Source organism: Nycticebus coucang, chromosome 20, assembly GCF_027406575.1.
Source record: "Nycticebus coucang isolate mNycCou1 chromosome 20, mNycCou1.pri, whole genome shotgun sequence".
In the NCBI taxonomy this organism is placed as follows: Eukaryota; Metazoa; Chordata; class Mammalia; order Primates; family Lorisidae; genus Nycticebus; species Nycticebus coucang.
Genome location: NC_069799.1, coordinates 59,077,002 through 59,100,258, shown reverse-complemented (window position 1 = coordinate 59,100,258; position 23,257 = coordinate 59,077,002). Strand labels below are relative to the sequence as shown.

Here is a 23,257-nt window from a genome sequence, read left to right as displayed (position 1 = left end):
GGCTTTTTTCATGTGGATTAATTTGAGTTCTCTATAGATCCTAGTTATCAAGCTTTTGTCTGATTGAAAATATGCAAATATCCTTTCCCATTGTGTGGGTTGTCTCTTTGCTTTGGTTATTGTCTCCTTAGCTGTACAGAAGCTTTTCAGTTTAATGAAGTCCCATTTGTTTATTTTTGTTGTTGTTGCAATTGCCATGGCAGTCTTCTTCATGAAGTCTTTCCCCAGGCCAATATCTTCCAGTGTTTTTCCTATGCTTTCTTTGAGGATTTTCATTGTTTCATGCTTTAAATTTAAGTCCTTTATCCATCTTGAATCAATTTTTGTGAGTGGGGAAAGGTGTGGGTCCAGTTTCAGTCTTTTACATGTAGACATCCAGTTCTCCCAACACCATTTATTGAATAGGGAGACATACCCCCAAGGTATGTTCTTGTTTGGTTTATCAAAGATTAGGTGGTTGTAAAATGTTAGTTTCATTTCTTGGTTTTCAATTCGATTCCAAGTGTCTATGTCTCTGTTTTTGTGCCAGTACCATGCTGTCTTGAGCACTGTGGCTTTGTAGTACAGACTAAAATCTGGTATGCTGATGCCCCCAGCTTTATTTTTGTTACAGAGAACTGCCTTAGCTATACGGGGTTTTTTCCGGTTCCATACAAAATGCAGAATCATTTTTTCCAAATCTTGAAAGTACGATGTTGGTATTTTGATAGGAATGGCATTGAATAGGTAGATTGCTTTGGGAAGTATAGACATTTTAACAATGTTGATTCTTCCCATCCATGAGCATGGTATGTTCTTCCATTTGTTAATATCCTCTGCTATTTCCTTTCTGAGGATTTCATAGTTTTCTTTATAGAGGTCCTTCACCTCCTTTGTTAGGTATATTCCTAGGTATTTCATTTTCTTTGAAACTATGGTGAATGGAGTTGTGTCCTTCATTAGCTTCTCCTCTTGACTGTTATTGGTGTATACAAAGGCTACTGACTTGTGGACATTGATTTTATATCCTGAAACATTACTGTATTTTTTGATGACTTCTAGGAGTCTTGTGGTTGAGTCTTTGGGGTTCTCTAAGTATAAGATCATGTTGTCAGCAAAGAGGGAGAGTTTGACCTCCTCTGCTCCCATTTGGATTCCCTTTATTTCCTTGTCTTGCCTAATTGTATTGGCTAGAACTTCCAGCACTATGTTGAATAGTAAAAGTGACAGAGGACAACCTTGTCTGGTTCCAGTTCTAAGAGGAAAAGCTTTGAGTTTTACTCCATTTAGTAAAATATTGGCTGTGGGTTTGTCATAGATAGCTTCAATCAGTTTTAGAATGAGTTAATACTTTTTTAAAAAAATTTCAGGTTATTATGGGGGTACATAGGTTTTAGTTCCATAGTTTTATGATATTTACGCATCATAGAAGGGCAAGGTATGGTTAAACGGAGTTATAGTTTTAATGAATAAGCATAAAGAAAAGAATTAAAACATTTAAATAGATACGAATTAGTACTGCCCATGTATAAGGTACATCCTTACTTTTCTCTCAATGTGCTCAGCTTATTGATCTTGTGGGACTGAGGACTTCATTTGTTTCTGTCTGCCTGTTTTTTACATTTCTTAATTTTTGTGTATCTTAAAACTTTGGTAATGACTCATGTATACATGGCAAAAAATGGTAAGCCGGGGGAGAGTGAGGTGATACAGCAGATAGCTGTTGGCCCTTCCAGCTACGATCACCCTTCCTCACTGTCTTCTGTGCCTCAGAAACCTGACTTTGGTGAACAAAATTGGCAGACCCCCCCGCCCTCTGCCTTCCATTTGGGGCAGGCTATGGGAAGTATTGGAAGGCATTTTGTAGGTGGGAGAGTGAGCTTGGGGGTATTTATTTCTCTGGCTTCCTTCCTGTGGCTGATTATGCCTATGCCCAAGGTCACCGCTTCTCTCAGGTGACTTTCTCTGTACAGGTACCCTCTCTGGGTTCCAGTACCCAGTCTTCTTCCATTCCCCTATCCCCCAACTCTGGCTGGCCACGCCTGTCCAGGATTGCCAGCGCTTAGGTGCTGTGCTGTCTCTTTTTTTTTTTTCTTTTGCAGTTTTTGGCGGGGGCTGGGTTTGAACCTGCCACCTTTGGCACATGTGGCCGGCGCCCTACCCCTTTGAGCCACAGGCCCCGCTGTGCTGTCTCTTATTGGTCACAAGCCCTGCCCACTCCTTTCCACTCCTTCTGCATATCCTCGAAACCATTACCATCACATTATCTAGTTTGAATGTGCCCTTTGTTTTCTTCTGGTTTCTTCTTTGATGCACATAGATGAATTGATCTGTACATTGTGTTATGCGTACATTCCTTTGGCGGAATTCCTTAGAAGATGAAGGAATAATACTCTTCTGAATAATTTTTCTTAAGCTTTTGCTATTACAAAAGGCAAAATCTCCTGTAATATTCTTTTCTGGCAAGTTATTTTTCATAACCTTAAGACTGTAAATTCCTTAGGAAAAATATGATTTCAATATTTTATGTCAATTATTTCAATCCATATTTCAGATCTTGGCATATTTCATCTATACTAGCATTTGTCAAATTATTTGTCAAACATTTGTAAATTTTGTAATGTATTTATGTATTGCCAGAACTAGTGTAACAGAAACATTGATAACTGCAGTTAAGTGATCACAGCTTGATCTATGTGTTGCGTACAAAACATTGTGCTCTCTGGTAAATGCTCCTCTGCATAGGGCTCGAATATATAACCACACATTGAGGGTTTAGTGCCTTTATGCCACAGCCTGGCATTTGTGGCTATGATAAGTCATTTCCTAAAGGCAAGTCATTGCATGGGACTAACAATCATCTACCCATTTAATACTTCCCAGCCCATTGAAACAATACGTTTTTAGAGAAGACTACTGCTATCATTTATTTTGTAATAACACCTTTTAATATCATGGAACACTAGTGTGTTTTGAAAGCAGATTTTGGGGATCTCAACTGGGCCATGCTGCTTTCTAGTGGGTGGTTTAGTTGATGGGAAGTAGGCATCGTTTTACTTCAGGGTATTAAATTTCATATTTCTCAACCATGTAGTTGAAAAAAACAATGCCTCATCACTCTTTACAGTGAAAGCCTGATAGTCAAATAAATGAAATCTTCCCCTAACTTAGTTAAGGTTACATTTTTACTGAACTTTTGAATTATATTTTGTAATTGTAATTTGTTACTTTTTGCAAAATGATGAACCTTTGAATTGGAAATTTGTTTTCATTATAGAAAACAAACATACAGATGAGTAAAAAAGAAGAGCGGCTCTCTGGTTTTTACCGTGAGCTATGTAAGTGTTTTGAGTTAGTCCCAAGCTATTGGTTTTCTGTAATTTTTCCAATAAGTCTTTGAGATACTGAAGTATTTAATACACTTAATACTTGCAGTGGGACTTTTCATTAGAAGCTGTATAGTTAACCTCTGTGTGCCATCATCCCCAGTGGCTGGACCCAGAACAGTTATTTAAAAGTCTAGAATGAGTTATTTAGGTGAATTCAATTTTAATGAAATACTTGTGTGAAAAGAATCCTATAAACAATATTTGAAACATTGGCCTTTTCTGTGTGTGATACAGATGCTAGTTGTAATTATAGAAACTAACTTATAAGCGTTAAGTACACATTTTGTAAGCATCACATTTCAGATCAAATGAGCATTCCTTTAATCTGAAATGAGAATTAATTTGAAACTTACATATCACGTGTTAATTCATTATTAGAACTTCCATAGTTCATAACAGAATTTTAAATAGCTAGATGGAAATTGCCACTTAACTCTTCTCATTTTTAGGATGTACCACTAAATGGATCTATGCGTTCATCTTTAAGACTTTATCTTATAGTGTAGATTAGTGACAAGTATAGAAGTGAATTAATAAAATGTCTTCTTTATACTCAATAAAAAGATTACTTATAAACAAAAGTTCTTTTTATGTTCTATTAACTAATAGCATAAAAGAAAAGACAAATCTAGGTAAAGAGTTGTGATTGTATCTTGGTTTGTTTTTTTTTAAGTTTTTGTTTTCTGCAGTAATAAAAAAAAAATTGCTAATGTTTTTACAGGATTCAGGTTGGTTGTTGTAATAGTTCATTGATTTCTTTGGATATAAACAGCTCTCATTATCCAGGACCAGGATATGTGTTCAATATCACCAGCTGTGTGATGCACCAAACTATATCTATGTTTGACATTTGTATACTATATCTGGAATACTCTGCATTGTTTCCAAAGTTAAATTGTAGTGACATATACATAACATGAAATTTACCATCTTGACAATTTTTAAGTGTATTAGCCAGTTAGACTTTTTAAATGCGGACTGTGTTCCTAAAAACATACTGAGTTTGAAAAATCGGTATAGCTCAATGTTGTGTGGGAGGAAGTTGTTAAGAAGCCATTTAGCTTCCACAGTAGAATCTGGAGAGGTTTGGGACTTGGTGGTATTAGATTTCTAAAAGGCCAGGCCATGGTGCTAGAAACAGGGAGTGGATGAAAATTAGGATGACTACCCCAGGAGTTGCTTTCTGGCCCTACACAAGTGGGGCTCCCCACCCTTTTTCCACTGTAGCAGAAATTGGGTTTACTTTCTGAGAGATCTGTACTTCTCAGGCAGGGTGAGATGCAATACTGGAAATGAGAATTAAGTGAAAGTCTAAATATTGGCAAGGGAGACCTCTAATTCCTGTTCCCTTCTGGATTCCTCTGATGCCGGCAGCAGGCTTTTACTCCCTAGTTGGGTTGTTGGAGGGCTCTTCTCTGTGAAACTGACCCAAGAGAAAAGATCTAAATTGCTAACACTTAGTGTTACTCCAGTGAAAAGCCCAGCTTGCTGCCATAGCATCCAAAAATGAGGTCCTGTGACAGGCCCGGCCCATTCAGGGAATTTCGATTCAGCTCTGCAGTGCCTTACTCAGTGGTGTGAGTATTCTCCTAAGAGTCAGCAGGCATTTGGAGAAAGTCTCCAACATGAAGACAGAGACCAAAAACACATATAGAAAAAAGTAATTCAGAGAAAAGAATTGGAATATAGGGAACAGGAAAAAAGTCAATGGAAATCCTTAGATAAGGTGTAGCCATGAAGTAAGAATACTATGCTACCGAAACAGCCAGAGAATCAAAATGGACCCTTACAAATTAAACATTATAGTAAAAATTTGAAAATTAAGTTAGAGGATTAGAAGATAAAGTTGAGGAAATACTAAACCTAGGAAAGAAAATCTATAACGTTTGTAGCTGTTTGAATTCCAGAAAAGAACAGAGAAATTAGAGGGTAGGAAACACAGAATTAATGCAAGAAAACTTACCAGAGCTGAAGGACATGTTTCCAGAATGAAAAGAAGAATATTCTTGGGACAGAGCAAATGAATGGGAGAAGCGTCACACGAAGGCAGAATATAATAATGCGATGTTGGAAGGCAAGGCTGCAGGGAGGAATTTTTAAGAGCTTCAGAGGAAAGAAATAGGTTACTTATGAAGGCTCAGAAATTAAAATGCCAACCTGCTTCTCATTAACAGTACTGGAAGACAGCAGAACAGCACCTTGGCAATAGCTAAGGGAAACAGTTTCCTACACAGAATTCTCTTCCCGTATGAACTATGATATGAAGGGTGAATATAGGCGACCCTGACATTTTCTGATGGGTAAAGTCTCAGGCATGTAGCATCATGTGTACGTCTTTTCTAACATCATTGTCACAGCCATGGTGCATATGCTGGGCTTCACAGCATTTTTCAGCAACACTGCTATGGACGCTTAGTTTCCTGTCTGTAAGTGGGGAAACTGAGGCATAAAGAAGCAGGGTCTTGGGCAACACAGCGAGTCAGTGATAGAATTGGGGTTTGAACCTGGATAGTCTTGACCCCACCGTGTTACACTGCTTGAGGATGTCCTCTGCCCAAATGAGGGAAACAAACGAAATCATCCAGGAGTCAGGATCCAGCACAGAGCAAGGTAAAAGGAATTCCCAGGTGAGAGGTGGAGGGCTGTTCTGGGATGGTGGCAGTGCAGGTAGGCCTGGATAGGAGCAGGTGGACAGAGGGCTCCAGGAAGAGAGCAACCTCACAGTTGGAGGATGGATTAGACGAGGAAAGAATGGGGGGGAGGGGTACACGATGTGGTTCTGCCCTGAATGATGTCTGTGTAGCCTTTGTGAGGTGAACCCTGAACTTTACTACCCCAAGAATTGTGATTTGGAGAGGGTGGAGGAGAGAAGGTGCTTTTTAAGGGTGTGTAGCATCAGTGGGTGTGCTGTGAGAGTGAATCTTCAGCCTGCAGAGCAGCAGGTCCGTCAGTAATGTCTGAAACCAGAAAACCAAGCACTGTCAATACAGTGTTTAGAAATCTAGTAAATGCCGGAGGAAGCTCTTAAAAGATTGGAAAATGTTGCCTCCGGGGAGTTGGAATTAGAAATTGGAGAGTGAGGCAGAGCACTGCTCATATTTCTTAAAAGAATTGTGTGATATTAGCAGCTCTAGTTCACAGATTTAAAGCCCCCCACACCTTCCTTTGCTTTATTTTCTCCACAGCACTTGGTCATTATTATTATTTTTGTAAATTATGTTTCTTTTTTGTTTTCTCTTATTAGCATGTAATCTCAGTGAGGGCGGGTATTTTTTCTGGTTTTTTCCCTACCATATTCCTTGACCCCAGAACAATGCTTGGCACATGATAGGAGATAAATAAATATTTGTTAAATAAATGTATTGCCTTCATAAAAATAAAAAGTCAATTAAAATGCCCCATTTCTAAGCTGTTTGCCTGGAGTAAACTAAGCTGAGCAGCTCTTTGTTTCACTGGCGTAAGCCTCAGTAAGCAATTTGAAACTAAAACCCTGAGAGGTCTAATTGAGACTGTTTGTTTCCATTTCGGGAAATACCCATATGTTGTCCTGAGATTGTACACGTTGGAAAAATTGCTATGTTCTATCAACTCTTAGTGAAAAAATTTATTATTTGGCTCTGTGTTACTACTTATGACTCAAATGGTCCAGCTTTACAACTTTTGGCAGCTGAGATTTCAGGCAGAGTACTAGTATATATATATATTTTTTTTTTTTTTTTCTTTTTTAGAGACTAGTATATATTTTTAAATCATAGTGTGCTTAGTGAGTGTAAACAAGCATCACAAATGACTTCTGTAAGGAGCACACCCCTAAAATTCCAGTTTTTACAGTGTAAGGAAAATTACCTCCATCAGTCTTACCATCAGTCTGCCTTCCACTTGCTCGTAACAGTTCTTGCCATGTTTTGCTGCTGACTGGAGCTATTTGTGTTTCACCAGGGGGTTCTTTTTCTTAGTTTTGCCTCTTTTCACCTATTCCTTCAGGAATCTTAAGATGCCAAATTAGTGATATCACCTATTTTTCCATGGCTACAAGTCACAGTTCTGCATATGTATGACTAGAAGTCATAGCAGGCAAGCTGGACTGTGAGAAGGACTGTCTTTCTCCTAACACAAATACCTGCTTAGCACAGGGACCGAAAAACATGAGGAGCAAAGCAAATTACTATTTTTTTGAGACAGAGTCTCACTTTGTCGCCCTCAATAGAGTGCCTTGGCATCACAGCTCACAGCAGCCTCAAACCCTTGGGTTTAAGCCATTCTCTTGCCTCAGCCTCCCAAGTAGCTGTGACTACAGGCGCTTGCCATAGTACACTGCTGTTTTTTTTAGAGGTAAGGGCTCGCTCTGGCTCAGACTGGTCTCGAACTTAAGAGCTCAGGTGATCTACCCACCCTGGCCTCCCAGAGTGCTAGGATTATAGGCAGGAGCCACCGTGCTTGGCAAGTGAATTAGTTGCTTGCTCTTTGCATCGCCTGCAGAATTCTTTCTTCTTGGAAATCAGCTGAAAGATAGCTTCCCTTCATGCCCGTAATTCTTTTTTTTTTTTTTTTGAGACAGAGTCTCATTTTGTCACCCTCGGTACAGTGCTGTGATGTCACAGCTCACAGCAATCTCCAGTCCTTGGTCTTAGGTGATTTTCTTGCCTCAGCCTCCCCAGTAGCTGGGACTACAGGTGCCCACCACAATGCCCAGCTATTTTGTTGTTATTGCAGTTCGGCTGCGGCCAGGTTCAAACCCCCCACCCTCGGTATGTGGGGCTGGGGCTCTACTCACTGAGCCATAGGCGCTACCCACAATACACCCCTAATTCTTAAAGTGTAATATAGACACTTCTTCAATACACAAAGGACTTTAAGTAAAATACTATTTCAAAATCATGTTTCTTTGATATTGAATCTGTTAGATGGTCGCTCAGTTCATAGACGTATTGTCATCCCTCGGTGTCCTCTGAGGATTGGCTTATTTTTTTCCCAACATTTTCAATCCATGGTTGGCTGTATCTTTGAGCATGTAAGCCTGGATACCGAGGGCCAACTCTTTATATTTGTGTTGTCTATTTACCTGTGGCGCTAAACTGGTTTCGCAGGGATTTTGTTGCTATTTTGTCTTGTTTTTGGTGATTTCACGGAGCTTAAGAGTTTTTGGAATACTTAGGTATTATAGCATAAGAGTTATAAATATTGAATGATTTATATACCTGTGCTACATTAGTGTATATTTTAAGGTAATTTTTTATGCTTTCTCTCAGATTTCCAGGTGCTTTCTTCTGTTACTGGGTTGTGTAACTATGGCACGTGCTCTGCTGTCTCCCTTGGGTCATGAAGTTCTTCATTATTTAATGAGTAAATGGTGTTTCAGTATCATACTGAGGGAAGAAAATGGACTTGGGAAGAATACTAGTTAAGTACCTGGCAGTGTGCAATATACAGTTTCATATTCAGCATTTAATTTTTACTCTAGGCCCAAATATAGCCATTGGCTTGTGAGGCTACAATTTCATTGTTCTTGTTATTGTGATGGGAACTGGGTGGTTTTAGTTTTTGTGAACCCAAGGTAGGAAACCTCAAAACAATTTATGCCAAAATTTACTTTGTTTGGGTCATTAAAGTTAAGTGCTGTTCTTCTCTGTTGTTACTGTTTGTAATAATTATCAGTGTTTCTCTAGATAGAGTTCAGTAAGACATTTAGCAGTCTTTCCTTATAAACAAGGAGATTTGTAGGTTGATGGATCTAACAGTTGGTAGAATTCATTAATGGTTATGGACTCTTCCCGAGATTGTTTGGAGAGATCTGTGGTGGTATGTTGCAGGTTTCTGGACATGTCCCCAACCTGTTTGTGAAGGATATTGGGTATTTGGATAATGATTTACAGGACCTGTTTACTCAGTGGCAGATGAGAAAGCTAAAAACAAACAACAAAAAAACCCCCCAAACCAAATGGCACTTAAGGATTTTAAGATCACAGACCAAAGGATGTGAAAGAGACTGAATGAAATTTAATAATGATGGTGCTAGTTATCACTTTAAAAAAAAATCACTATAAAGTTCAACACTGGAGAAGAACTGTCTAAATTGCAGAAGAGACAGAAATTGGCATTTGAATTTTGTGAGATCAAGGGGAATTAGCTGTGTGTGTTGTAGTTGTCTAAAAAGAGTCAAAGGTCATGATTATAGATGCCCAAGGTCCAGAACAAGGGTGGTGTATTTGCTGCTTCTACTGGATTCTGCAAAGAATGGCCATCTCATGTTTGGAATGTTATATTCATTTTTTACTGTTACATGGAAGTGTTTCATCCTATGATATTTGGTACTTATAAAAGGATACATATAAACATAAGAATTTACCTGAAAGCCTATTGCCAGCTTAAAAACTAGAACATTCTGAAGACCACCAATCTGAATCCCCCCCCCCACCTCAGGGGTAGCCATTTTCCTGCATATCGGTTGGTCATTTCCTTTTGCACAAAGCCGTTCTGCCATGTTATGTATTTCTAAGCAGTATGTATTTTCTGCTTGTTTTGAATCTTATTAAAATGGTATTATAGTGTATATAGTAATACTTCAGTGCTTTTTTACATTCAACGTTGTTTCTGAGATTCAAATATATTTGGTTTCCTCAACTAGAGTTCCTTATTTCTACCATAGAACACAGAAGGTAATTTGAGTGACTATTTTCTCAATTCTCTGAAGTGTAGTAAGTAACTCCTTAAGTTTTAGTTGCCTAGGAGAGAAGTTACCTTATTACCTATAACGAATGCTTTCGCCTGGGCATTTAGACCTTAATTCTCTGTTGGAACCTGGTTGACACAGTTTGAATTGTTACATGTAGCTATAGTTAATTCATTTTTACTATTGTAAAATATTCCATTTGGGAGCACACTGAAGTTTATTCATATACTCTCTTATGGATGGAAATTTGGGTTGTTTCCAGTTTTGTTGTTTTGCTATTGTGACCAATGCCTTGGTGAATATTCTTGTGCATATCTCCAAGTGCTCATGAATAAATGTTGCTCTGGATGTACATCTGAGTGAAATTGCTGGGGACTGCTGCATTTTAATGGGAACGTTGACAAACTGGAGTCCAGAGGAGGGCAATTAAGAACAGTTTAACCATATCATGACCAACCTTTATTTTATTTTTTTAGGGATTGAAGAGGTTAATGACCATTTGCCAGAAGCACTTTCCTACAGATCCATCAAAATGTGTGGAATACAATGCTCTATGAGAACTGCGTATGGTGTGCAAGCAATAGTGAGGAACTTAAGGAAGCAGAGTGTGGACTTCCGGAATTACCAACAGGAATGAGGAAAGAGGAAAACTGGAGTTTCCAGCCTCTGAGTTCTGGTACAACTTGATTGGTTTTAAGAACTTCGATGGCTTTCGTATCACATCTGATTACGAACTGATTCTGTGTCTTGCCTTCGTTTTAAATATTGAAAAATTAAATTCTGAAGACTTTTATTCACAATTTAAATGTGTAGAAAACAGAAAAGGAGGTTTAAAATGACCTTTTGCCCACTAGACTTCAAAGTTGTGGTTAGAGATTGAAAAAGAAACATTTAAGGATGGACTTAATTGTTTTGGTAAAATATGTTATTTGCACATTGTCTTTTATGTTATATTTATAAAAAATATTTTTATACATTTCAACAAAAATATAGAACCATTGAATGAAACTGTGCAGTCCTTAAATGTTGCTGAAGTTTTGCTGTCATACAGTAGGATTTGAATATGAATGTCGTTAAAGTTCGCTCATGTTAATTTCCTTGTGTTTCAAAGCTTGCTTTTATCTTCTAAGAGGTAGAAATTTTACTATTTGTCATCTCTCGGAAAGAATTAACAGGAAATAAAAGTTTGGAAATGTAAAGATGGTATATTATACCAACATAAATTCAAAACACAGTAACCCCAGGTCAAGGTGGGGCAACGGGCTGTGAAGCCAGTGAGAGTGGGGGATTGTGAAGGTGCTGGTAGGCGTGTGGCAGACGTGTTCCCCTCACACTCCGCCAGGCAGAGGTGGAAGGTGCCAGTAGTGATGCCACCCCCGAGACAGAATGTTCTGATTTTGCATAGAGTCATACCTAGGTCATTGTGACTGATCACCGTGCTTTAGAAATTGAGAAGACTCAGTTAATAGAGTAAGGTGGGAAAATAGGCAGTTACCTGACCAAGTGGAAGTGACAGTTATTGAACAGTGATGAGTGGAGGTTCTAAAGGCAGAGTGTCCCATCTGCACATTTCAGCTGTCTGCCTGCCAACTGTGTGACCTTGGGTAAGTAACTTTATCTGTCTAAGTCTCAGATTCATCATCGTAAAATACGAGTTAATAATGATACTCATTCCTCACAGCTCTATTGTGTAAATAAAATAACAGAATGTCTCAAAGATTTCCATACATACATAGGGAAAATGGGAAATTGTAGCTTAATGTACCTTTACTTACAAAATATTCATTATAAAAATTTACATATTATTGTGTTGATAAATACAAAAACTATAGAATGTAATATATGAGTTTGTTAATTTTCCCTGTGTATGGCAGGCAACCTTTGGATACCTGTAGAATGATGAAGAGCTTCGAATGTATTAGTTCTGTGTCATTGTCATTATTAGAGCCCTGTGGTTAGGGGCAGTGGGAACTCACGTGCCTTTAACAATACTAACGATGGTATTAGCAGCAACAGTAATGGTTGGGGGTCGGGGATCATGCTTTCCCGAACCCAGTTGACCTGGTTCAATTAATTGCCAGAGCTAAAAGTTAAAATGAGGCACAGTGCTAATTGAAAGTAAAAATGAGTGGAAACTGAGAATAAAACTGAAGCAGCACAGGCAGCGTGAATAAGAGAGCAAAGTCACTCGCGGCAGTTTCGGTGTAACAAAGAGAAATTTTATTTAGGAAGAACAAAGAGAAAGTGTACAGCACTTCCAAAGAGTTGGAAGTGGGTTCCTCATGGAGAAGAAGAGGTGAGAGTGAGGAGAGGCCAAAGCCTGCAGGGGTGTAAATACCCTCTGCTTGAAACTGGCTGCAAGTCTGTCATCTGCCTCTCTGAGCCTCCAGCAGTAGCGCCCTACCCTAGTGGTTGCTTCACACCCACATCCTTATGGGCCCTCCAGACTTCCTGGTTCAGAGGGCCAGGTTTTCTAACCACCGCCCCTTGAAGCCCCCTTTTTTGTGTCCCTTTTCAGTAATAATGGAAACATTAATTATACATTTACTTATCTGGGCCGTGTGGCCAGCTGCACTTTGAGCCAGTTCTGAGTGTAGAAGGTCTGAGGATAAGGTGGGAGCTAAAGGCTGCTGAGCATGTGGGTGTAGAATCACACTTTTTTATTCTAACTTGTTTGGAAGATTCAAAACCAGTTTTGGCCACTGTGTTCTTCAGCTGTGCGTAGACGCAGCCATATCTGCTGGTTACTTGCATGGTGAATTGCATGGGGCTTCTCTGCCCTCCACCCTAAGTTTAGAAATCTTCTCTTATGATTATTTGGCACTTAGGGGACCTTAACAGCACAAATGAGAGACATCCTTTCATAAGGTAACTACCTAGACTTTGATCATCTGGTCTTATGTAGGACTTGCTTATGAATGTTGTGGATTGAATGCTCCTCAAATTACCTTTTCCTTACAGTCAGACCACAGCATGGCAGTCAGTTAATTTCTTGTGGTCCTCCCTTTTGCTGTTAACATTCCATGTAAAGAAGAAGCTGGATTACATGACACCAGTACCTCCTAATATTGATCAGTATAGTTAGAGGGTTTGAAGAAAAAACGCAGGGCTGTGGCTGTTAACCTGCAAGGCTGTGGCTGTTAACCATTTGGGGCTGGTAGGGAGGGAAGCAGGTTCAGAGATGTGGATCGCCTCAGAGAAAGTTTCCCATTTTCCTGAAATTAAAGATCTTCGGATGGTTGCAGATATCATGAGACTGTGCAGAAAAATAATTTCTCCCATTCTCTGAATTGTGAAAATTTTAGTTCAGCAGAAACTACTCCGTATTTCTGGTTTTAGCTGTTTATAAAAGAATAAAGGATATATCTTTTGAAATCAATCACAGTCCTGGAAGAACTAGATTTCTCTCTGCCTCCCCAGGCTCCTATCCGCAGGAGGTGTGCCTTTCTGGATTCAAATTGAGTAAAACATTGGTTTTTCCTTCAGAAGTAAATAGTGCATTTTCTAGGAGTGTCACTGCCAACTGCAAAGATGGAGCAGTGTTTTTCTGTGTTGCAGCACGGAGCCTGCGGAAGTCTGGAAGTCACGGCTGTGATTTCAGCCTTTGGGGGGAAATTAAGAAAATAGAGCTGAGGCCAAAGACAGTTGACACAAAGGGAGAAACAGAGGACCGTCCGGATCTTGCGGGAAGAAGGGAAGGGTCCTGAGAGACCAGAGCCAGGCAGGCAGCTGTCACTAATGGCAGAACTTGATGATTTGCTGTGGGCTCTGACGCCCAGAGAGAATTTGGAGGACTAGGAAACAGGATTGATAGCAGTATGGCTTTTAATGCTAAGCTCTTCCTTCTGGCAATTTCCTGGCCTACTCCAGCACTTCAGAGCACCCTAGGGTTTGATCTCAGTAAATAATTTAGAAGGGCAACCATCTACATTGGAAAGAAAGTAATTATTTATTTTGAAAGTAAGCAGCTTGGAAAAGGCTAAGAACAGTGTTTCAGAATTTTTGGTAGATTTGAATTTGAGGACTCATATCGCCGGCTCCTTTCCGCCACACGGTTACTCTCTTCACCCACCACCCACTTGGGCTTCTTAACGTAGAAGGCTAGCAGAGCTCAGTGGGCAGTTTCCAGGAAAATTGAGATGCTGCTATTTCCTTTGTCTGAATATCTTGAAAAGCAGTAACAGTGGTTGTCTCCTCCCTCCCCCAGTGTATTCCCATGAAGCCTCTGAAAGAATAACTTCATCCCGTAGAAATTGATGGCATGGTGTCATATTGGGAGTCTGGAGCTGAAAAGCGCTTTCTCGCGGCATCTTGATAAAGAGCTTCCAGCTGTAGAGGGGGCAAAAGTGCCAGCGCCAGTCCCCAGGGTGCTGCTCTGGGAACACCGTTATGGCAACTGGTTTTCATCACAGGCTGCAGTTCTGTTGGCTGAATCATAACCACATGCTAGTCCTTTAATGATTAATAGTGACCTTAACATGTTTTAAAATTTAAAACTGAGTTATGGTGGAGTAACCAGGGGAATGCTATATGGCTAGTAGGATGGCCGATCCCATGGAAGATTTTGGAACCATGTTTGTTAAAAATCAGGATTTTTTTACGTTTGTGGAAACAGTTTAATCTGAAAGCATTGCTGTCTATTTGTTTCCTCCCATTGCAGACTCTGGTTACCTTATACAACTTACTTAACTAATCCTTGTGTTGCCAACAGCGGTTACGCTAAGTAGACCACTTTCTATTCAATTTCTTCTTCCCCGTGCTTAAGCACCAGCTTTCTGAACTCTTCCTCCCAGCATTCGTGTTTAACACATCCTTTCACCGTGGAGAGCAGCTAGGAAGTTTCGAGCAGTTTTGTGAGTGTTATGGGTGATGTCAGATCTTTCACGAAGCTCCCAGCTGGCCGTGGTAGCCGGCTTTCTCTTGGCTTTCTCAGCTCACACTGCTCTTCCTTTCAGACTTAGGGATGTTATGACCCGGCAGTGTTGCCGTTTGAGCCTGGCTTTCTTGAATTTCTGCTATCCAGGGAAGTAGGATAGTTAAAGCCGTAGAGTTTGAAACTATTTAACCACAACTCACAGCAAACGAATAGGCGCTCAGAGATAGGGTGTTACATACCACGAGTACAGCTGGAACGATGGCGCTGGCCATGCTGTTCACGAGGCATTCTTAGTGTGAGTTTCTTTTAAAAACATGCCCATTGTTATCCTCTAAATTGGTTCAGAACCCATTAATGCGCGGTGACCAGCAGTTTGAAAAAAACAACTGATGAAAAGGAATTACCAGAGTTAAGGAAGGAAGTGACCTGTTACATGAATTCAAGGCAAATGGACTATGTCTTATTTTTTTCTTTTTTTTTTTTGAGACAGAGTCTCCTGTCACCTGGGTAGAGTGCTGTAACATCATTGCTCACAGCAACTCAAACTCTTGGGCTCAAGCAATTCTCTTGCCTCAGCCTCCCAAGTAGCTGGGAGTACAGGTGCACGCCATAACATCAAGCTAGTTTTTCTATTTTTAGTAGAGACAAGGTCTCTCTTTCTCCAGCTGTTCTTAAACTCATGAGCTCGTCTCACGTTGGCCTCCCAGAGTGCTAGGATTACAGGCGTGAGCCACTGCACCTGGCTTTTTGTTATTTTATTTTTTTTTTGGAGAGATAGAGTCTCACTTTATCACCCTCAGTAGAGTGCTGTGGCATCACACAGCTCACAGCAACCTCCAACTCCTGGGCTTAGGCGATTCTCTTGCCTCAGCCTCCCGAGTAGCTGGGACTACAGGCGCCCGCCACAACGCCCGGCAATTATTTTGTTGCAGTTCGGCCAGGGCTGGGTTTAAACCCACCACCCTCGGTATATGGGGCCGTCGCCCTATCCTCTGAGCCACAAGTGCCGCCCTTGTTGTTGTTATTTTTTTTAATGTTAAGATAACACTTGGCTTTCAAGGTTAGTGTGAACCTAAAGGTTATAAAACCTGAAAACTTCAGATGCTAAATAATACTGAAGCAATACACATTTCTTAAGTTTAAAGATCTGTCCATAGAAACAGAACCATGCACGCAGTATGTAGGCCATCTGGAAGAAAATGGCAACAGGGACATGGCTTGGGCTGCACCTTGGTGGGTAAAGCCAGGTTATTATACCGTAAATTGGAGGTCACCTAAGGTATGAGAGAGGGCAAGGCCAGGATGGGTAGAGGAGTCTAGTATTAGATGTCAAGTATCTGTTTGGAAAAGTGTTTTGTTCAGCCCTTTGAAATTTTTCCAAGACTCACGTAGTGCTTGATTATATTTCTTTGGATGTAAATTTTTTGTATTGGTAGTATAACATATATACAGAAAATCATAAAAGTGCCACATCATGATAGATTTTTCACAAAGTAGACATATCTCAATGTAACTAGCACCCGAATCAGAAAAGATAATACTGTCGGCAGCCTAGAAATCTCTTCACGCCATCTTCTGGTCTCAACTGTGTTCCTGATTTAAGCGGCCTGATTTCTTACAATTTTTAAAAACATCTTTATTGGTAGATCATTCATACACTATGTAAAGTGTACAGTGGTATTTAGCATATTCACAGAGTTGGACGACCATCGCCGCCATCCAGGTTCAGAACATTGTCACCACTCCAACAAGAAACCCTGCTCCCATTTGTCATCACTCCACACACAGGTGGTTTTGCCTATTTCTTAAATCTACCTGTCTGTGGATGGAGTCCAGACAGTATGTGCTTGACTTCTTTCGTGTTTGACTTCTTCAGGTCAGCTGGAGTTTGATTTTCATCTGCCAGCTGTAGTTGTGGTCTGTTCATTCTTTGCTGTATCCCATAATTTATCCATTCTGTGGTTGACGGGAGATTTTCCAGTTTTTTTTTTTTTTTTTTTTGCGGGTTTTGGCCGGGGCTGGGTTTGAACGTGCCACCTCCGGCATATGGGACTGGCGCCCTACCACTTTGAGCCACAGGCGCCACCCGAGATTTTCCAGTTTTTGTGTGGATGTTTCGTATGCATGTCTTGGTGAATATAAATAGATACATTTCTGTAGCCTCTAGACCAAGGTGTGAAACTCCCGCTTTGTTGCTCAGGCTGGTCTCAAACTCCTGGTCTCATGTGATCCTGCCTCAGCCTCCCAAAGTGCTAGGACTATGGGCATGAGCCACTGTGCCTGGCCATTTATTCATCTTTTCCCATTGAATTGCTTGCCTTTTTCTTACTGATCTATAGTTCTTTATATATTCTGGCTAGATGTGTGTATTATAGATATTTCTCCCACATTATTAGATGTAGGTACTTCTCCCATTCTGTGGCTTTTGTGTAGGTTACTTTTTATGCAGTGGGGAAATAATCTTAGGACTAGCTCAGATACTGACATAACCTTTGTCAGCTATCTTTGGCAGATAGATTTAAAAATCTAATAACATGTCAAGAATGAATAACAACTTTTCCTCTTATTTAATGATGTCATCATAGTGGCATGCCTGAGAGTATGGGATTTGAAAGAAGAGGAAATCGTGAATTTCTGTACATTTTGTTAAACTTTAATTGTCTTGGATTATTATCTAAGACTTGGCTGTTTTTGTTTTGCTTCTTTTGGTGTGCAAGTTCATATGCCATATGTGTGTGGTGTAGGCATTGCTTGTTGCTTACCCAGTTTTCATTCTCTCTTCTTTATTAATAGACCCTTAATTGGTTTAGTGCTGCAATGTGCACAGTTCAAATTACTTGCTGTCCCAGGAGGACACGTTATAGTCAAGACTGGTCATGTGGCACGGTTCTGCCAGTGAGATACAGATGGAGGGCTGTTGGGTGAGACTGCCAAGGAAATGATTGCTTTTTTGAGGAAAAGAGACAGACCTAGCTGATGCCCATGTTGTCCTGGGCATGATGTCCTTTCCCTGTGGTCATGATGCGTAGACACTTGGCAGCCATCCTGCAGTCTTGACAGTGATGACACTGCCAAGATGGCGGAGCAGAAGGTAAAGCCAGGTTTTTTGGTGGCATTATAGAATCATTGTAGAAGATTAGAACCTCCGTATTAAGAGTTTTCTAGAAAACAGTAGATGAGAGAGGGATTTATTGTAAGGAATTTGTTCACGTAATGATGGAGGCTGAGAAGTTCCGTGGTATGCTGGCTGCAAGCTGGAGACCCAGGAAGGCTGGTAATGTATCTCCAACCCAAATCTGAAGGCCTGAGTACCAAGAGGACCAGGGGTGTAAGTTCCAGTCTAAGTCCGGAGGCCTGAGAACTAGGAGAACCGATCACTCCAGTCTGAAGGCAGAAGACTGATGTCCAACTCCAGCAGGAAGGTAGGCAGCACGTTCTTCTTTTCCCACCTTTGTGTTGTATTTAGGCCTCAAATGGATTGAATGATTGACTCAATGTTGCCCATGCTGGGAGGGCAATGTGCTTTACTCACTTTACCAATCAAATGTTAATCTCATCCAAAAACACTCTCATAGACATACCCAGAATAATGTTTAAATAAATATCTGTATACCCGTGTCCCAGTCACGTTGACACATAAAATTAAGCATTGCACCTGCCTTCTTCTGGGCCTCATGTTATATGAGAGCAATATTGGGTAAGCTCCCACAATTGGGTTTCCACTATGTTCCGTTTAACTCAGTCCCTAAGGAATACGTTTACATGCATTACTCGAATTCCTCGGCCTTCAAAATCAAGACTCCTGGCAAGTGTGTCATGGTGCTCTGAGGTCGTGTCTGTCTTAGCTAGAATGGAACCTGAGTTTGCCACATCCTCCTGTGATATAGATGCAGAGCATTCGCAGTTTCCATTATAGAAAAGCCACAAATCAAGCCCGTGATAAAGGCAGCTCAAAGACGCCCAGGTATCCGAGCAGATGCCAGAAGGAGTTCTGGGTTGTCCTCGAGATTCTTGGTCACCCAGTGTATTGGATAGAAGCTTTGAGCTTTTTGTCCATTCTTATGTTCTTTCCAAATCTCCATTATAGTAAGAAATGATTTTGGGAGGAATAAACTTATTTCCTTCTGAATAGTTATCTGTTACAGATGTGAAAGATGTTTGAGAAAATTGTGTGACCTCATCATTTTGGGAAAAGCAGCTTGATATGCTTTGACTTGTCATTGCTGTAGTTCCTTCTAAGACAGCAACTCGTGGTACACTAACCTGGGCCAGACGAAGTGCATGTGGTTTTCGTTTTTTTATAATTTTAAAAAATTCTTTATATATACTAATTAACTATTCTCTATATATTTGAAAATTGAAAGTTTGTTCAGGATATCATAGCGGTAGATTTAAGAGGCCTTCAATGAGATTTTAGAGTTTAGTTCATCGTTTGACCAGGAACTTGTAGAGTGCTGGCTGGGCACAACTCAGAGAGGGGACGGGTTAGGTTTCTGGTCAGTCAGGGTGCTGGGGTGAAGCTGTTGTCTCACACCGGCCGTACGCTGTGTCTTGAGGTCGCAAGCCACATCTCTCCTGTGCTGGCTTTGTTAGTGGTCACTAATAGACACACTTGTGCAAGGCTGCAAGCTGGAGGAGGGAAGAAGGGATCTGCTCTTTTCTAAACAACAATGAGTGGCACAGCAGCAGTTCTCCAGTTGAGTGGTGGCGGATAATTCCTGAAGCAGTAGTTGGTTCCAGTGTGCAGCTTTTCCACACTTGCAGATCCAGCCTTGGAGATGAGAGCACTATCAAGATGGCACCTCTCTCTTCTGATGTTTGAATTCCAGCTCTGGGGGGGTCCTGCCAAGTTTCTGAGGCACCGGTACTGGTTGGCTAGTATGTACTTCTGAGAAGTTTGACTCCAAGCTGCTGGGGTACCTTCAAGCTCCTAAATGTTAATCCCAGGCTCCTGCTGTTGGTTCCCAGTCCCGTGCATGGCAGCTGCCTCTCGAGGTCATCATCTCTGTGACACCTGAGTGTCCCCTCTGTGCCACTCCACCTCTTTATCTTGTTGATAGTTGTCTATAGTAAATCATCTCTGTTCAACTAAGTGGTGTGGTCTTGGTCCCTCATATAACAGGCAACCAGGCTTTCAGCTCCTAGAAAAGGGGCGTGAGACCTAGTGCTCTTCCAAGCAATCCCCAGGGAAAATTCCCAATCTATGAGTGTCCGGTGTCATCTGGACCCTCGCTACGGTCTCACTCTGGATGCTTTGTGCCTCTGCTCTGTCGGGGCCCTGCCCTGCTACCCCTCCCATCTCATTGGGAGGGCGGCCTCGCCTTCCTTGCTCACCCCAGGTTCAACTGTGGAGGCAATCTTAAGGTCTGCTTCTGCCTCCAAATTCACCAGCATTTTTTTTACCCAACTTGGAGGAAAAGGTGTCACAGGTTAAATCATCCATTCTTCCTGTTTTCTTATCTACAGTGTTACAGAACTTTTTTTTTTTTAATTAAATCATAGCTGTGTACATTAATGCAATCATGGGGAGAACTTTTTATTTCTCCCCTCTACTCCTAATGAAATACAAATCTAAAGGCGAGGAGTTTGCATCTATTTTGTTTGCTGCAGATGTCAGGTGTGAGAAAAAGCAATCACATGAGATTCCCAGACTTTCCTGAGCACTGGGATGCTGGAGTTGTCTGAAACTGAGCTGAGGAAGCCATCAGGGGTCAGGGTTGGAAAGGACAGTCAGGAGATCAGTTCTGGACATGTTAGCACCTTAGATGTCCACGTGGGAATGTTGTGTGGGCCATAGGATGTGCATACTGGGGATAAATATAGGTAGCATCAATATGCAGCTGGTGTATAAAACCATGAGACTGAGCAGCTACAAAGACTAAAATGGTCTGTGAGAAGGAGTCCAAAGCCTGAGCCCTCGGGTGCTCTAATGCTAAGAAGTCAGGGAAGAGAGACTAGTATCAAGGAAATTGAAAAGGGGAACCTGGAGTGTGATAAGAGGAACATTCCTTCCTTCACTGGCCCAGAATCCAAGAGAAGAAAGTGCTCCAGTGAAGCCAAGAGGAGGGACCGTGTCCAGTGTTGCTGGTAAGTCACATAAAACGAGAACAGGGAGTTAACCATTGGCTTTGGCATTGCAGAGTCATCCTTGAGAGTGGGTTTGCGAGAACATGGATCGGTAAAGGAAACAAAAGGAAACTACTAGCTTGTGGGGATCAAAGTTCACGAAGAGAAAAGTTGAGTTTCTGCCGTTATAAACCCACGGACCCTCACGGTTACTCTCCACTCCGCGTATTGTCCTGAATGCAGTGCAGGCCCTTTGGCTCTTGCCTGAGTAAATTTTGGCTCTGCTGGGTGCACAGCTTTGTGCAAGCCATAGAAGGTTCTCCCGCCTTTCCCTGCTGTCTCTGACCACGCCCTTCTCGAATGAGGTGTCAGTGAGATGCCCTGTGTGCACACTTGCTGACCTCTTGTCCCTGGGAATCGCTGAGACGCTGGTGGCCTCCTTTGCTCTGTGTAGCGGTCATGTGCCTGCTGCTCTCCTCCACGAGAGTGGAGGCCTTTGAGGGCCTGGCCTTTCCACCAAACGTTCAGTGAAATGACTGAGGCCAACTGCCTCCTTGCCAGCCCTCACATGGTTCCTTTATGGCCTCTCTTAAGAGTTTTACATGAGAGCATTTCAAACTCATATTCTCTAATAATGAAAATAGTAACTGGTAGGAATTACCTTGTTGGCACTGGAGAGAGAGAGAAAGAGGGTGGGAGGGATGGAGAGGTGAAGGTAGGAAGGAGTGGGAAAGAGATGGGAATATTCTCATTTTCCTGTGTGTCAGTTGCCTTCCTGTAATGGATCTTAGTGAGGAGATAATCAATTAATTTCCCGAGCTGTAATATATTTACATGTAAAAGACTTACTGAAGTTCCTTTAGTTTCTTTTAAAGTGTAGATGATTGTGAGACATGCCCTGGTTGCTTCCCCAGAGAAAGGAGGCATTAGGCTCTCTCAGGGGCAGTTTTTCCAGCTTAGGGAGTGGACGATGCTGTCTTGAAGGGCTCATTTCCAGATGTGGCTCGGGTTCTCAGTGGCTCATTTTCCTTCTGCCAATCAGCCATCTCTAGTGGCTTCCCATCCAGGGAAAACTTTCCATCTTGGTATGTTCTTGGAGGCTAGACTTCCAGTTTTGTGCTGGTGGAGAGTGGCCTGTTGGGTCAGGGGGTCAGGGATTGGGTTGTAGCAAAGTCCCTACTCAGCCAGTTTTCAATCTGCCCACAAATGGGGACTTTCATGCCTGCAGACCCAGTGGGCAGTTGGCTTTGGTGACAGGATTTAGAGGGTGGGCACAGAGGGTGACGGCAGTGGTCCTGTGTGATGGACTGTTTCCAGCTTGCACAGAATCAGAGACAACAGAGACAGATGGAGGACGCTCCCTCAAAGCCTGGATCCCTTTGGTGTTCTAGGGGACAGTACACCTGGCTGGTACGTATTATACACGAGCAACTGTTTGTAATGAGCAGTGATACAAAGGCAGAAATCGTATCCTGACCTCTAATCTCAGGTAGCAGGAGGAATACGTAATTTAGACTGTATTATCTTGCATATTTAACAAAAGGAAGCTAGAATAAGATGGAATTTGTTTCAGCCAAACCAACCAAGCTGTATCTAATAAGCCAGTAAGAATACCATCCGTAGACTGACTTCTTGTTTATTTTATTTATTTATTTATTTTTTTTGTAAAGACAGAGTCTCACTGTACCGCCCTCCGGTAGAGAGCCGTGGCGTCACACGGCTCACAGCAACCTCTAACTCTTGGGCTTACGCGATTCTCTTGCCTCAGCCTCCCGAGCAGCTGGGACTACAGGCGCCCGCCACAACGCCCGGCTATTTTTTTATTGCAGTTTGGCCGGGGCTGGGTTCGAACCCGCCACCCTCGGCATATGGGGCCGGCGCCCCACTCACTGAGCCACAGGTGCCGCCCTTCTTGTTTATTTTTGTGAGACAGTCTCAACCTGTCACTCTGGGTGTAGAGTGCCATGGCATCATCATAGCTCACAAAAACCTCCAACTCTTAGTCTCAAGTCATCCTCTTGTTTCTGTTTTCTACTTTTAGTAGAGATGGGGTCTTGCTCAGGCTGGTCTCAAACTCATGAGCTCAAGCAGTCCATCTGCCTCGGCCTCCCAGAGTGCAAGGATTACAGCCGTGAGCCACTGCGTCCGGCCTCATAGACTGACTTTAAGGAAGGAGACCAGTGAGGACAGAGGCACTTGAATTCCAAATTCCCAGAGTATGGTTAAGAATTTATCACTTAGAGCCAAAGGAATAAAATTTCCAAGAGGCAACTGGGA

General features: G+C 41.7%; 1 protein-coding gene across 4 annotated transcripts in view; it reads left to right on the top strand.

The window, feature by feature from the left end:
- The window catches only part of PRPF18 (pre-mRNA processing factor 18), a 49,082-nt gene extending 38,103 nt beyond the window's left edge, over positions 1–10,979 (top strand). For all 4 annotated transcript variants that reach the window (XM_053573073.1, XM_053573072.1, XM_053573074.1 and 1 more), the window contains one exon: positions 10,515–10,979. In XM_053573073.1, coding sequence (XP_053429048.1) covers positions 10,515–10,595 — 81 coding nt within the window. In that variant the 3' untranslated portion in view covers positions 10,596–10,979. The remainder of the gene's footprint in view (positions 1–10,514) is intronic.
- Positions 10,980–23,257: the final 12,278 nt, after the last annotated feature.